This window comes from Perognathus longimembris, chromosome 16 (assembly GCF_023159225.1).
Source record: "Perognathus longimembris pacificus isolate PPM17 chromosome 16, ASM2315922v1, whole genome shotgun sequence".
NCBI classification, from domain to species: domain Eukaryota; kingdom Metazoa; phylum Chordata; class Mammalia; order Rodentia; family Heteromyidae; genus Perognathus; species Perognathus longimembris.
In genome coordinates, this window is record NC_063176.1 from 58,407,861 (window position 1) to 58,420,981 (window position 13,121).

The 13,121-nt window shown below is 44.3% G+C and overlaps 1 protein-coding gene across 1 annotated transcript in view; it reads left to right on the plus strand.

Moving 5' to 3' along the window:
* The first annotated feature begins 7,797 nt into the window (after positions 1-7,797).
* LOC125364756 (transmembrane emp24 domain-containing protein 11) overlaps positions 7,798-13,121 on the plus strand; it is a 28,199-nt gene continuing 22,875 nt past the window's right edge. Inside the window, exon 1 of the mRNA XM_048364437.1 lies at positions 7,798-7,925. Within this exon, the coding sequence (XP_048220394.1) occupies positions 7,802-7,925 (124 nt within the window). The 5' untranslated portion in view covers positions 7,798-7,801. The remainder of the gene's footprint in view (positions 7,926-13,121) is intronic.

The window sequence follows — 13,121 nt, forward strand, 5'->3', positions numbered from 1 at the left end:
ATGAATTCACCAACCCACTGCACACAAGAACCCGAAGAATGTAAACTCACCAACCCACTGCACTCAAGGACCCAAGGAAATGTGAACTCACCAACCCACTGCACACAAGGACCCAAGGAAATGTGAACTCATCAACCCACTACATGCAAGGACCCAAGGAAGGTGAACTCACCAACCCACTGCCTTCAAAGACCCAAGGAAATGTGAACTCATCAGCCCACTACATGCAAGGACCCAAGGAAGGTGAACTCACCAACCCACTGCACACAAGGACCCAAGGGAGGTGAACTCACCAACCCACTGCATTCAAGGACCCAAGGAAATGTGAACTCATCAGCCCACTACATGCAAGGACCCAAGGAAGGTGAACTCACCAACCCACTGCATGCAAGGACCCAAGGGAGGTGAACTCACCAACCCACTGCATTCAAGGACCCAAGGAAATGTGAACTCATCAGCCCACTACATGCAAGGACCCAAGGAAGGTGAACTCACCAACCCACTGCCTTCAAAGACCCAAGGAAATGTGAACTCATCAGCCCACTACATGCAAGGACCCAAGGAAGGTGAACTCACCAACCCACTGCCTTCAAAGACCCAAGGAAATGTGAACTCATCAGCCCACTACATGCAAGGACCCAAGGAAGGTGAACTCACCAACCCACTGCATGCAAGGACCCAAGGGAGGTGAACTCACCAACCCACTGCATGCAAGGACCCAAGGAAGGTGAACTCACCAACCCACTGCATGCAAGGACCCAAGGGAGGTGAACTCACCAACCCACTGCATTCAAGGACCCAAGGAAATGTGAACTCATCAGCCCACTACACACAGGGACCCAAGGAAGGTGAACTCACCAACCCACTGCGTGCAAGGACCCAAGGAGCGTGCACCAATCTGCGGCACAGCCCTCGTACCCTCTGCTATGCTCAGCAGACTACAAAACCAAACCCAGGAGCCCCTAGAGTTGGAATTATCAGACCCAGGACATCAGGAAAGCAGACACAGGTAGGAGCTCAGAACCCAAAAGCAGACTATAGAAAGTTGTCAGCATAATGGATTGAAACCCTAGCAGATGGACTGAATACTGCAGTCAAGTGAGGACAATGGCAAGCAAGACCAGTCACAAAGCCATATAGGGCAGAGTCTGTAACATCCTGTGAGAACAATGAGACATGCCCACCTCCTCTCTCATGGCTGGACAGGTCCTTCGATGGGCTTTGAGCACAGAGCAGTTTAAAAGGGCAAAGACAGGGCAGGGAAGAGAGGGGGCCCTGTACACACCCAGAGCTACTTGTGGAAGGAGTAAATTCTGACCTAGATGGTTCATGAGCAATGTAAAAACTGTTGTGCTGAGCTCAGTGTTTGCAGAGGACGAGGTGGTCAGCAACAGGAAGGCAATCATGAGTTCAAACCCCAGTATCAACACAAAGAGGGAGGGAGGGAGAGAGGGAGAGAGAGAATAATACAAATGGTACAGAGCTTAGTTAAAAAAAATGGTGTCTCAGTCAACAAAGGAAGGCAAGCAACCCTGTGCATCATAGGTTGAAGCACACAGAGGGGCCTGGGTCACAGATCCACAGGACTCCCACAGAATGATGGCAACTTTTCAATGGTGGACATGTGTTCAGAAGGAAAGCAACAAAATCAAAGTCTTAAATGGTGAGAAAAATACCAACACAGACATGGAAACAAAATGAGCTAAAGAAATCTAGTCAAACAAACAAACAAAAAAAAGATCTTTGAAAAGATCAATAAATTCCATAAATCCTTATCTAACTCAATCAAGGAAAAAGGAGGTAAACATAATGTCAGAATTAAAGAGTGAATGTTAGTATAAACCCTACAGATATTAAAATGACAATATAAAGCCAGGCTGTGGTAGCTCACACCTGTAATCCTAGCTGCTTGGGAGGCTGATTGGGAGGATTTGGGTTCAAGGTCAGCCTGGGCAGAAAAGTTTGTGAGATCCGTAGACCCCTTTTCAACTCAAAGCAGCAATACTGCTAGTCCTATAAGTGGCCATTATAGTTCTGAAAGTAAAAGATGTAACAGTGGCCAGGTGGCTGGTGGCTCAAGCCAGTAGTCCTGGTAACTCAGGAGGCTGAGATCTGAGGATTGTAGTTTGAAGTTAGCACAAGCAGAAAAGGCCATGAGATTCTTATCTCAGTTAAGTACCAAACTAGCAGGATGTTGAGCTGTAGATCAATTGGGAGAGTACGAGTCTTGAGCAAAAAAAGCTCAGGGACAGCATCCTGTCCCTATGTTCAAGCCCCAAGATCAGCATATGCACACACACATGCACATGGACGTGTATGCGCGCGCGCGCACACACACACACACACAGATGCAATACTGTTTCAAAACAAACAGGAGGGCTGGGGATATAGCCTAGTGGCAAGAGTGCCTGCCTCGGATACACGAGGCCCTAGGTTCGATTCCCCAGCACCACATATACAGAAAACGGCCAGAAGCGGCGCTGTGGCTCAAGTGGCAGAGTGCTAGCCTTGAGCGGGAAGAAGCCAGGGACAGTGCTCAGGCCCTGAGTCCAAGGCCCAGGACTGGCCAAAAAAAAAAAACCAAAAAAACAAAAAAAAACCAGGAAACAATATACCCTGTTTCTGCCTCTCCCTAGCCCTTTCTATTTCCTCAAGTTCAGATAGCCTTCTCATGACCCAAAGGGGAAAGTATTTTTAGATGAAACTAGATTGGGAATTAACAACCAATCATTATGTCCCAGGACCTGAGGAATTAAAGTCACTTTCTAAACACCTCATAACAATAAGGGTGAACATTCAGAGCACAGCCACGGGCATAAAAATACTCAGTTACTTGGGCACAGAACAGCCACAGCCTTTGACAAAGATACTTCTCTTCTGAATAAAGCTCTCTGCATCACTCTTTGAGAACCAGAAATGCCAACACTAGCAGGTACTGCCTGCTGCCGAGCTATAACATCGCCAGTCACTGCTGGCTTCAGAGCTGCAGGCCTAGTGTTCTCAGCTGGCTATGGGGCCAGAAAGATTTTAAGAGAAACAGATTCCGGCTCACAGCAGACAGAAAATATCCCGATCATTGTGTACCGATCATCAATTCTTTCTTATATATTTATTTTTGGTGGTACTGGGGTTTGAACTCAGGGTCTTGCACTTGCTAGACAAATGCTCAACTGAGCCACACCTCTATCCCTTTTTGCTCTCATCATTTTTATAACAGGGCCTCACTACTCTATCCTATCTCAAACAGGCCTAGAAAGCAATCATCCAAATTACAGTTCCCTATGTATCAGGAATGACAGGCACAAGTCAGCACATCCAGATTTACTGGTAGAGGTGTGGTCCCATGAACTTTCTGTCTGGGCTGTGCTCAAATTGCCATTCTTCTAACCCCAGCCTCTGAGGAGCTAGGATTACAGGCATGAGTTACTGCCTCTGGCTTTTACTTGCTTTCTAATGTAAGTATTTAAAGGTATAACAAGTTCTCTTTAAGCACTGCTTTAGCCGTATACTATACATGAAATACATTTACACTGTAATTCATTTAAAATATTTCTTGTCTTCTCCGTGACTTCTTTGATGTGTGATTTATTTAAAAGTATGTATAGAGCTGGGTACTGGTGTTCATGCCACTCTGGGGGCTGTTATCTGAGGATTGTAGTTTGGAGGCAGTCTGGGCAGACAAATCTGTGAGACTCTATCTCTAGTTAATCAGCAATAAGCTAGTACTAAAGGCTTGGCTCTAGTGGTGGAGAGCCAGCCATGAGCACAAATAAACAAAACAAAAAAACACAAGTGAGAGTGTGAAGCCCAGAGTACAAACACCAGTACTGCCCTTTACCCCAAAAGGGGTTGAATTTGCATTGTATTTGGAGTTTTTAATCTGTATTTTGCTACTGATTTCTAGTTAATTTACAGTCAAGAACATGTTACGTATGATTCCAACCCTTTCACACTTACCAAGAGAATTTTATAACTTATTGTAAGGTCTATCTTGCCAAATATTCACTGAAATCTTTGGAAAGTATCTTGGGAAAGTGTGTGCATTCTATTATGCTAAGGGCAGCATTTCATAAATGTAAAGGGGACAAACTGGGTCACACTGGTTGAAGTGTTGTTTGGGTCTTCCTCTAGCCTTACCGACTTCCCTTATTTGTTCTATTAATTACTGACAGAGGAGTGCTTAAATCTCCAGCTGCCACTGTCTTTTATCTTCCTCCTCCAGCCCTGGCAATTTTGGTGTCATGAACTCTGAAGCCTTATCGCCGTGTGCACAGGCAGTCACGATTATGATGGAGTGTCCTCCGTCTCCTGGGAAGAATTCTACTCACTGGGCTGCTGGGTCTGATGTTAATACAGTCATCCCATTGCCCTCTGCAGTTACATTGCTTTCTTTCCTTGTAGTTTCGTTTTCCTTAAATTTGTTTTGGTTTGGGGCTTAGTTTTTTGTTTTTCTTTTTCTGACAAAACATTTGTAGCAACCCCAAATCAAGAAAGTCTGCTGTTGTCCCTTTTCCAACAGCATGTGCTCACTTCCTGTCCCTGTGTTGCATTTTGGTGATATGTGATCACTGACAATAGTTTGTGGATGACAGGAGCCACACCCAAACAAGAGGGTGAATTTTATAATAAATGTTGTGTGTTTTCTGACGCCTCCATTGACTGGTGTTCTTCCATCTCTCTCCCTCCTCTTGGCCACCTTTGTCCCCTGAGGACACAACACTGAATTTAGCCATTGAACTCCACAATGGTCTCTGAGGCATGCTGAAAACTGAGACAGGCCTAAAACCAGATCTCTTACACCAAGTAGTAAGCCATGTTGTGAATGCAAAAGACAAGTTCTTTTGTTTGTTTGTTTGTGTGTTTTGTCAGTCCTGGGGCTTGATGAGCTCAGGGCCTAGATACTGTTCCTGAGCTTCTTTTTGCTCAAGGCTAGCACTCTACAACTTGAGCCACAGTGCCACTTCTGGCTTTTTCTGTGTATGTGGTACGAAGGAATTGAACCCAGGGCTTCGTGCATCCTAGTCAAGCACTCTACAACTAAGACTCCTTCCCAGCTAAAAGACAAGTTCTTTTTTTTTTTTTTGCCAGTCCTGGGGCTTGGACTCAGGGCCTGAGCACTGTCCCTGGCTTCTTTTTGCTCAAGGCTAGCACTCTACCACTTGAGCCACAGCACCATTTCTGGCTTTTTCTATATATGTGGTGCTGAGGAATCAAACCCAGGCAAGCACTTTTCCACTAGGCCATATACCCAGCCCCAAAGGACAAGTTCTTGAAGGGAATTAAAAGTGCTACTCAGGGAGTACATGAATAGTAAGAAAGCCAAACAGCTAAAGCTGACATGGGGTGGTTAGGGGTTTACACACAATATCAAGACAGCCACAGCATTCCCTTAAGCTGGCAGAGGTTTGTTTCTGCAGTTTAAGGAAAGCAATATCTACAAGGAATAAATGTGCAAGGTGAAGCTGCAGGTGTTAATGTACAAGTTGTAGTGAATTATCCAGATCAGTGGATATAACATGACAGTGGCCACTCTGAACAACTGATTCTTACTGGAAACAAAGCAGCTAGGATATTGTGGCTAGAGAGGAATCAGTACTTGGCTTCAGTGCCCCAAAAGACAGGCAACTCTCTAGTTAGGGACTAATATGATTTATGACTAAGAAGAACTCAGTGCTCATGTGCTTTTCCAGAAACTCTAGACCCTGGCAAGAACAGCACTGATCTACTACAAGAGAGCCTGGCTGACTGCTCCTCACTAGAGAATGTGGGGCACAAGGGTGAGTACTATCAAATGGCAACTCTTGATACTTTTAATCATTCACAGAAAGCACTAAAAGTATATACAAAAAGAGACTTAACAAAAGCCCTATGCAGACCTAAGAACTCTAATGGCCTTTAAGAGTACTTAATAGGATGTCACGTGTTTAATAGTGCTTAACTTCTTGTGGGGCACTGCCTGCAGTGCTAAGAGGCGGCCCTGGCAGGACCACCTCTGGGGCCGCCTGCTTGCTAGCCCCACCTGCCTGCTAGCCCCACTTCCCGCCTCAGACCGCGTGTGTGCCAAGATGGCGGCGAGCGGAACCCAGGGGTGGTCCTATGGGATGTGACGACCGCCCCTAGAGGAAGTCCTGTGATGTCACTGTGATGGACAGCTCATAATCAGCCTATTGCTGTGCCTAGTTAGCCACTCCAAATCCCTCCCCTTCCTACCGCCATTACTGCTTATAATCCCCACCCTGGAATAAAACCTCGGATTTTCCACCTGATGGATCCCCCATGCGCCTGGCATCCTGAGTCTGTTACTTAAACATAAGGGGACTGGGTGGGCGTTATTCGCGACTACACACCGTCCATAGCTTCTCACACCAGGGCACGCCCCAGCTTCTCCACCCGCGGGATGGGAGAGGACGCGTGAGGGCCCTACAACTTCTGCCCTCGTGCTTCAGGAAGCAAAGTTGGTACCGCTAACGTGCTGTACTATCTCACTCAAGAGAATGATACATTGGGGGAGCTAGGATGGGTACACAGGATCTGTTCCTATTATTCTTGCAACTTTTGAAAATCTACAAATACTTCAAAATAAAAGGATTAAAAAGAAAACAGTGAGTTGGGCACTAGTGTCTCTTGCCTGTAATCCTAGTTTCTCAGAAAGCTGTAATCTGAGGATCACAGTTTGAAGCCAGAGTGGGCAGGCAAGTCAATGAGACTCTTATCTCCAATAAAATTCTAAAAAGTTGGAAGTGGAGCTGTGTCTCAAGTGGTAGAGTTCAAGCCTCAGGACTGGCACAAAAAGCAAGCAAGCAAGGAAAAGATAACATGGCTGAAAGAATCTAAATGAGGCTGGGAATATGGGGTAGTGGTAAAGTGCTCGCCTCCTATACATGAAGCCTTGGATTCGATTCCTCAGCACCACATATATATATATATATATATATATATATATATATATATATATATATTTTAAAAAAGCCAGGGGCTGGGAATATGGCCTAGTGGCAAGAGTGCTTGCCTCGTACACATGAAGCCCTGAGTTCGATTCTCCAGCACCACATATATAGAAAATGGCCAGAAGTGGCACTGTGGCTCAAGTGGCCGAGTGCTAGCCTTGAGCAAAAAGAAGCCAGGGACAGTGCTCAGGCCCTGAGTCCAAGGCCCAGGAATGGCAACAAAAACAAAACAAATAAACAAAGAATCTAAAAGATTACTTTGTGACTATTCTTTCTTGTCTTATGAGTCTCATCAGGGTAAGGCCTGAGCTGAAAAATCTAACCTCTCCCTTCTTCTCAGTCTTGAACATTTCCACACCCCCATTTTCCTCTCCCATACCAGCTCACTTTTGCCCTTTGCTCCTCCCATCCTTCATCCCTCATCTTCTTCTAAGCAGCAGAAAGAACCACTAAATGACCCTGCCAAACTGACCACAATGGCAGGCCCTAGGTTCTGTACCACAAGGCCCTGTGATGGGCACTGGGACTACCTCCAGCACTCTTTCTTGACAACTAGCTCTATCAGAACACTTACAAGTCTTTAAAAAGCAGTAGACTGAAAGGAACTCTGATGCCATCATGCTTGGAAAGGCCCCAAGGTCCAAATGTCTTTATCTTGTTTTCTGGAATTTGCTGCAGTTTCCTGCTCACGTGTAGGCACCATATGTCATTTCGCACAACACCATATGTCACTTCTCACAACAATCAATTTTACAAATTACCAGATGGAATACAAATACCCAGTAAGTAGTGTCACTTGTAACCGATCCATTTCAAAGAAAGTACCACTGCGAGGAGGGACTAAACCAACAGAAATGCGAATGCTAACACTTCTTTTATGTTTTATGTTTTCACTTTCAGCTGCCTTTTACTTCCATGTAGGAGAACGAGAGGAGAAATGTATAATAGAAGACATTCCAAGTGACACATGGATAACAGGTGGGTAAGATGAACTCTGTCCAATGTTGAATGAAAATGCTATTTTATGGTTATTAGAATAATTTTCTTAAAGTCTATATTATTGACAATGAGAATAATGCCATAGGACTTTCTCTTGATAGTCTATCAAGTTATAAAACCTGACTGAAAATATCTTAAGAGTGAATTGTGAAATTTATAATATAGGAAGTCTTGGTCTGCACAGAGTCCAAGCTTGATTTGTCTTCCTGATTATCAGGTTTCCTTTGGTAAAAGAATATCTGATGCCATTTAGCGTGCTAATTGTGGCCAAACATTCAAACATACATGAGGCCTTTAGAGTAACCTAGTAATAGGAGACACAGCACAAATCCACCGGAGGAGCTCACGGCACCTCACTCTTGCATTGAACATGGTGACTTGCCCTTCCAGATCACCTTGGTCACCACCGGTCAGTGTTAGACTCTCAAGAGTGATAATCCTTCCTGCAAAAGTCAAATAAAGGCAGCCAGGATTGAGGCAGAGACCTGCAGTTTGGGGTGAGCCAGAGGTAAAGGAACGGGCAGGGGGATGTGAAGGGGACTGAGTGGTGGTGCTTCAGCCCCACCCTCACTCCACACCCCTCTGTTGGTAACCACAGGAAGAAACTATGGTGGAGACTGTGGAGGCTGAACAACCTCTAGGTCTACATCCCTACCCTATAGCCTAACACCAGCTTAGCGCCATGAGTAAGCCCCAACCTCTCTGCGTCTTCCCCTGTAGAATGTGATGATGACATCATGGCACCTACACCTTTGGTTTCTGAAGATAGATTTAACTTTTGTAAGGCTTAAGAACCAGGACAGCAAACACAAGTCACCCAAGTCTGTTCAGTGTAACCTCTGGCAGTCAAGCACAGCCTGCTAAGGGAAACACCCTGGTAACTCATCTGCATTTTAAGGAGAGGAGGAATAATAGTTCTTCCAGCCTTGCCTGCCACCCTGTGGCCACCAGCTGGATAGTCCTGACCTGCTGCATATTTGTGGCAGCAAGTGAGTCACTGAGCCCCTCGAGATTTCTGAAGTATTCCGGAAGACCAGTGAGGCTGGACAGTGCTATGACAGCTTCTTATAGAAGGTCTTATGTATCTGACCCCCAGTGCCTATCCCCACTGTAGACGGCTCATCCCCAAACTCAAAAGTCTCTTCTAGTCCTTGCTCCCTTGGACACCACAGTGGACTTCTTCCTCACCTTCTGCACTACTCTTCCCTGCTCCCCGATGCCCTTACCTTCTTTATCTCTAAGCCTCCCCTCTCTTCTCTCCACTCTGCAATCTCCTTAGCAGCCATCATGCCACTGTGTGAATTTAGAGCTCAGTTTCTTAAAATTACTGTAACTATAACAAAATCTGAAAATATTTCATAAGGCATGTTTAAAAAACAAAACAAAACAGAAAAACACAGTTGGTCATTGGTGGCTCATGCCTGTAATCCTAGCTACTCAGGAGGCTGAGATATGAGGATCGTGGTTCAAAGTCAGCCCAGGTAGGAAAATAGATGAGACTCTTATTTCCAATAAACTACTCAGAAAAAAAGCCGCAAGTGGTGCTGTGGCTCAAGTGGTAGAGCACTAGCTTTGTGCACAAAGAGGATCGGGGACAGTGTCCAGACCCTAAGTTCAATGCCTAGAACCAGCAAAAACAACAACAACAAAACACTGATTGACTAAAACCCTCAAAATAAAACAGATACTATAAAGAGGTATACAGAAAGGGACTTAAAAATAACCTTAATATGTTAAGGAAAATAGAGAGATGTATGCACAAAATGGATGAGTATATGGAGAATTTTAACAACTGGAATATTTCCAAAGGCTAAGCGAACAAGCAAGAATGGGAGAATGCATTCATTTGAAATTAAGAACTAACTGCAAGGATGCAACAAAAATTTGGGAAAGAAGATTCGTGAAGGATACTAGATTAGAAAACCAAACAGAGGGGCTGGGGATATGGCCTAGTGGCAAGAGTGCTTGCCTTGTATACATGAAGCCCTGGGTTCAATTTCCAGCACCACATATACAGAAAATGGCCAGATGTGGTGCTGTGGCTCAAGTGGCAGAGTGCTAGCCTTGAGCAAAAAGAAGCCAGGGACAGTGCTCAGGCCCTGAGTCCAAGCCTCAGGACTGGCAAAAAATAAAAAGAAAAAAGAAAACCAAATAGATCTCAACAGAAAAAGGAAGGAAAGACTAGAAAAGTGTGTGAGAGACACATGGCAGACAGGTTAACTGCAACCCCACATGGGAAAATGAGAACATGGAGCAAGAAGCAATATCTAGAGATTTGGAAACCTACTAAAGACATCTACCCAGAGATTCAACAAGCTCAGAGTACTCAAAGAGAATAAATGTAAGAAAAAAATCACACTTAGGAAGACCATAGGCAAATGACTGAGAGACAAACATGAGCAGCCTCAAAGATTGATACATAACATTTACTTGATGTGCCAAATACTGTAATAACTTACTCCAAAACACAATTCTTAGACATTTCTTTAAAAATTCCAATGAAAACATTTCATTGCATCTTTACTCTTTTTGCTAGTGATATATATACATATGTAGAGTGGAACCTGACTTGGCTCTGGCTTTCTGCATGATTATCAGGTGACAACTGTGGGCAGGTACTTTGGAGCCAGGCACATCTACAGTGCCACTGTCAACAAATGACTATGTTCTCCAAAACCTTCAGGTGTCTGGGATGTCCTTGGCTTCATGCCCTGCACACTCAAACACACCAGGATAAGAGGTATTGACCACAAGCATGCTTATTTCCAAGTTTGAAATCACTAAGGTAAGAAAGCAAACTTTAAAATGCTCTGGCAACTTGTGGGAACCTCAAACTACTGTTCCATGGCCCTACCTAGCTCAGCAAGACCACATTCCAGCTGTGTCCTATCTCCCCTACTGTGATGAACGGAGCCCCACACCAGCTGGTCTGCAACTGACTGCTGCAGGTGCTCCACCATGGTCAGCTCTCACAGTCTTGGACTTTGTCTCTGACCTGTCAACTTGGCCCCTGGGAGTTTGTCCTGAGCTTGCTGGAGGAATGGGCATGGCTTTGTCTCTAGCCTCAACCCCACTCCCACCCCAAGAAAGAAGGGACCTTCTTGAGATAAGAGGCCTGAGCTTCCTACAGGACTTGGCAGCCAGGGCCACTCCTGTCCGGCCTAGGATAAGAATCTCTTGCTTTATGAACTTGCCCAGAAACTCCTATGTCAGATATATTCTGCATACTGACCTTGTTTCTCTTAGTTACACTGAACAGTGTTCCTTAACAATCAACTCCAGATCATCTTATGTATAAAGCAGAATAAATCATTTTTTATGTGAGTCTGGGTGGAAATAAACTCTGGCAATGGTAACTATTTGTTGTTGCTCTTCCCTGGTCAGTTTAAAACCACTTACTTGCTTTAGGAGGTTTTGTTTTCTTTTTTAGAACTTTTGTCTACCAGGTAGATAGAGAAGAAGTGCCAGGGAGCATGGTGATTATATGAGAAGACTGTTCATTAAAGAGAAAATAGTTAAGAATCCAAAACCAATAAATAACAACTCTGTCCCCTTGAAAAGAGCCATGATGGAACTCCAGCACTCCATCAAAGCATGTGCTGTTTGTCCAAAGTATCCTTCTTACTAGAGACTAGGAGGGGTACGACTAGATACCACTCTTCAGCATCAGCTTTTTGGGAACTCCTAGAAGCAGACCCTGAGCCAAGCATTCAAATATCAGTGATATGGGAAGGAAATGCTCCCAGTAGGAAGCAGAAGAAGCTATAGGTATGCTTCCAGGTTAGTTTAGATCTGTCAGGGCCCTAGAGATACTCAGGAGCATCTCTAGATAACTATGGCTGTATGGCCTAGTCATCTAACTTATAGGTCTATACTCAAGAAAGTTGAAAGTAGAGCTTCAAATAGATCCTTGGAAGTCAATGTTAATCTGCTACCTACAATAGGCATATGATAGGAACTAAGGGCCCACCAACAGATCAAAGGGAATTCAATTGCTCCTTCTTGGTGAAGACAAAATAATAAGTAACTAAGATTATATGTAAAGATCCAACAGTGTGCCATGTCTACCTTGAAATGACAAGCCAGAAAGGGAGGGACATCATGCACTCACAGGATAGAAAAATGGGCAAAAATGAACACATTCTTTACAGAAGATATCATAATGACAGGGAAGTGAATGGGAAGGTGCTCAAGTGTATTCTTCACCAGAAGAAAACACAAAGCCAAGACCACTGAGACACATCCACCATGTGCCAATGTGGAAAACAGAAATGTGACAGAAAACAGAAAGTGTGCAAACAGATGTGAGCACTTACATACTCCCAATGACGAGCAAGCACCACCACTCAGTTATTTATCAAAGTCAAACCCAAATATAACTTGTGACCAAGTAGTCACAGGGAATACCCAACAGAAATGCATAATTTGTCTCCAAAAGATATGTACAAGAATCTCTACAGTAGCAGCACTTATCGTAGTCCCAAACTGGATATTGCATGCCTGCCATCCATAAGACAAATGTAAAAGCAAAAACTTACCTTATTATAAAAATGGACAATTAGCCTGGACATATTGGTACATTCCTATAATCTCAGTTACTCAACAGAGGTAGGAGAAATAAAGTCCAGGACTGGTCTGGGAAAAAGTGTAAGAGTTTATGTAAAAAATAAAAATTTTGTAGGCATAGCTCGCTTCAGGACTCAAAAGTGAGAGCCTGAGTTCAAACCCCAGCACCACCAAAAACACCTCCAAAAATATGGACTATTAAACAGCAATAGCAATAGCAATGTTATGCCCCACACCTGCCTATGACAACACAGGTGATTACCACAACCGCAATGTTGATCAAAAGAAGCTAGATACAAGAGTATACATAGTCATATAAAGTAAAAAAATCAGACGACAGTATCTTTGAAAGTTGGAGGAGTGGTCTTTGTGCTTGTTCATGTGGGAGGGGGGCAATCAGTAGCAGAGGGTTTCTGAGACTGAGAAGGGTCTGACCAGAATATCAGGCTGTGATAATGCACTCTATACACTGAAGATGAAAGCACCTTCCGTCCAGTAGCATACTCCCTCTACTTAGATCCTCCTGTTAGCCAGGAACATTCTACAAGGGGTCTCCATGTTCACTGCATCTTGAAAGCAATGGTTTCATCAAACACAGAATGACCACCT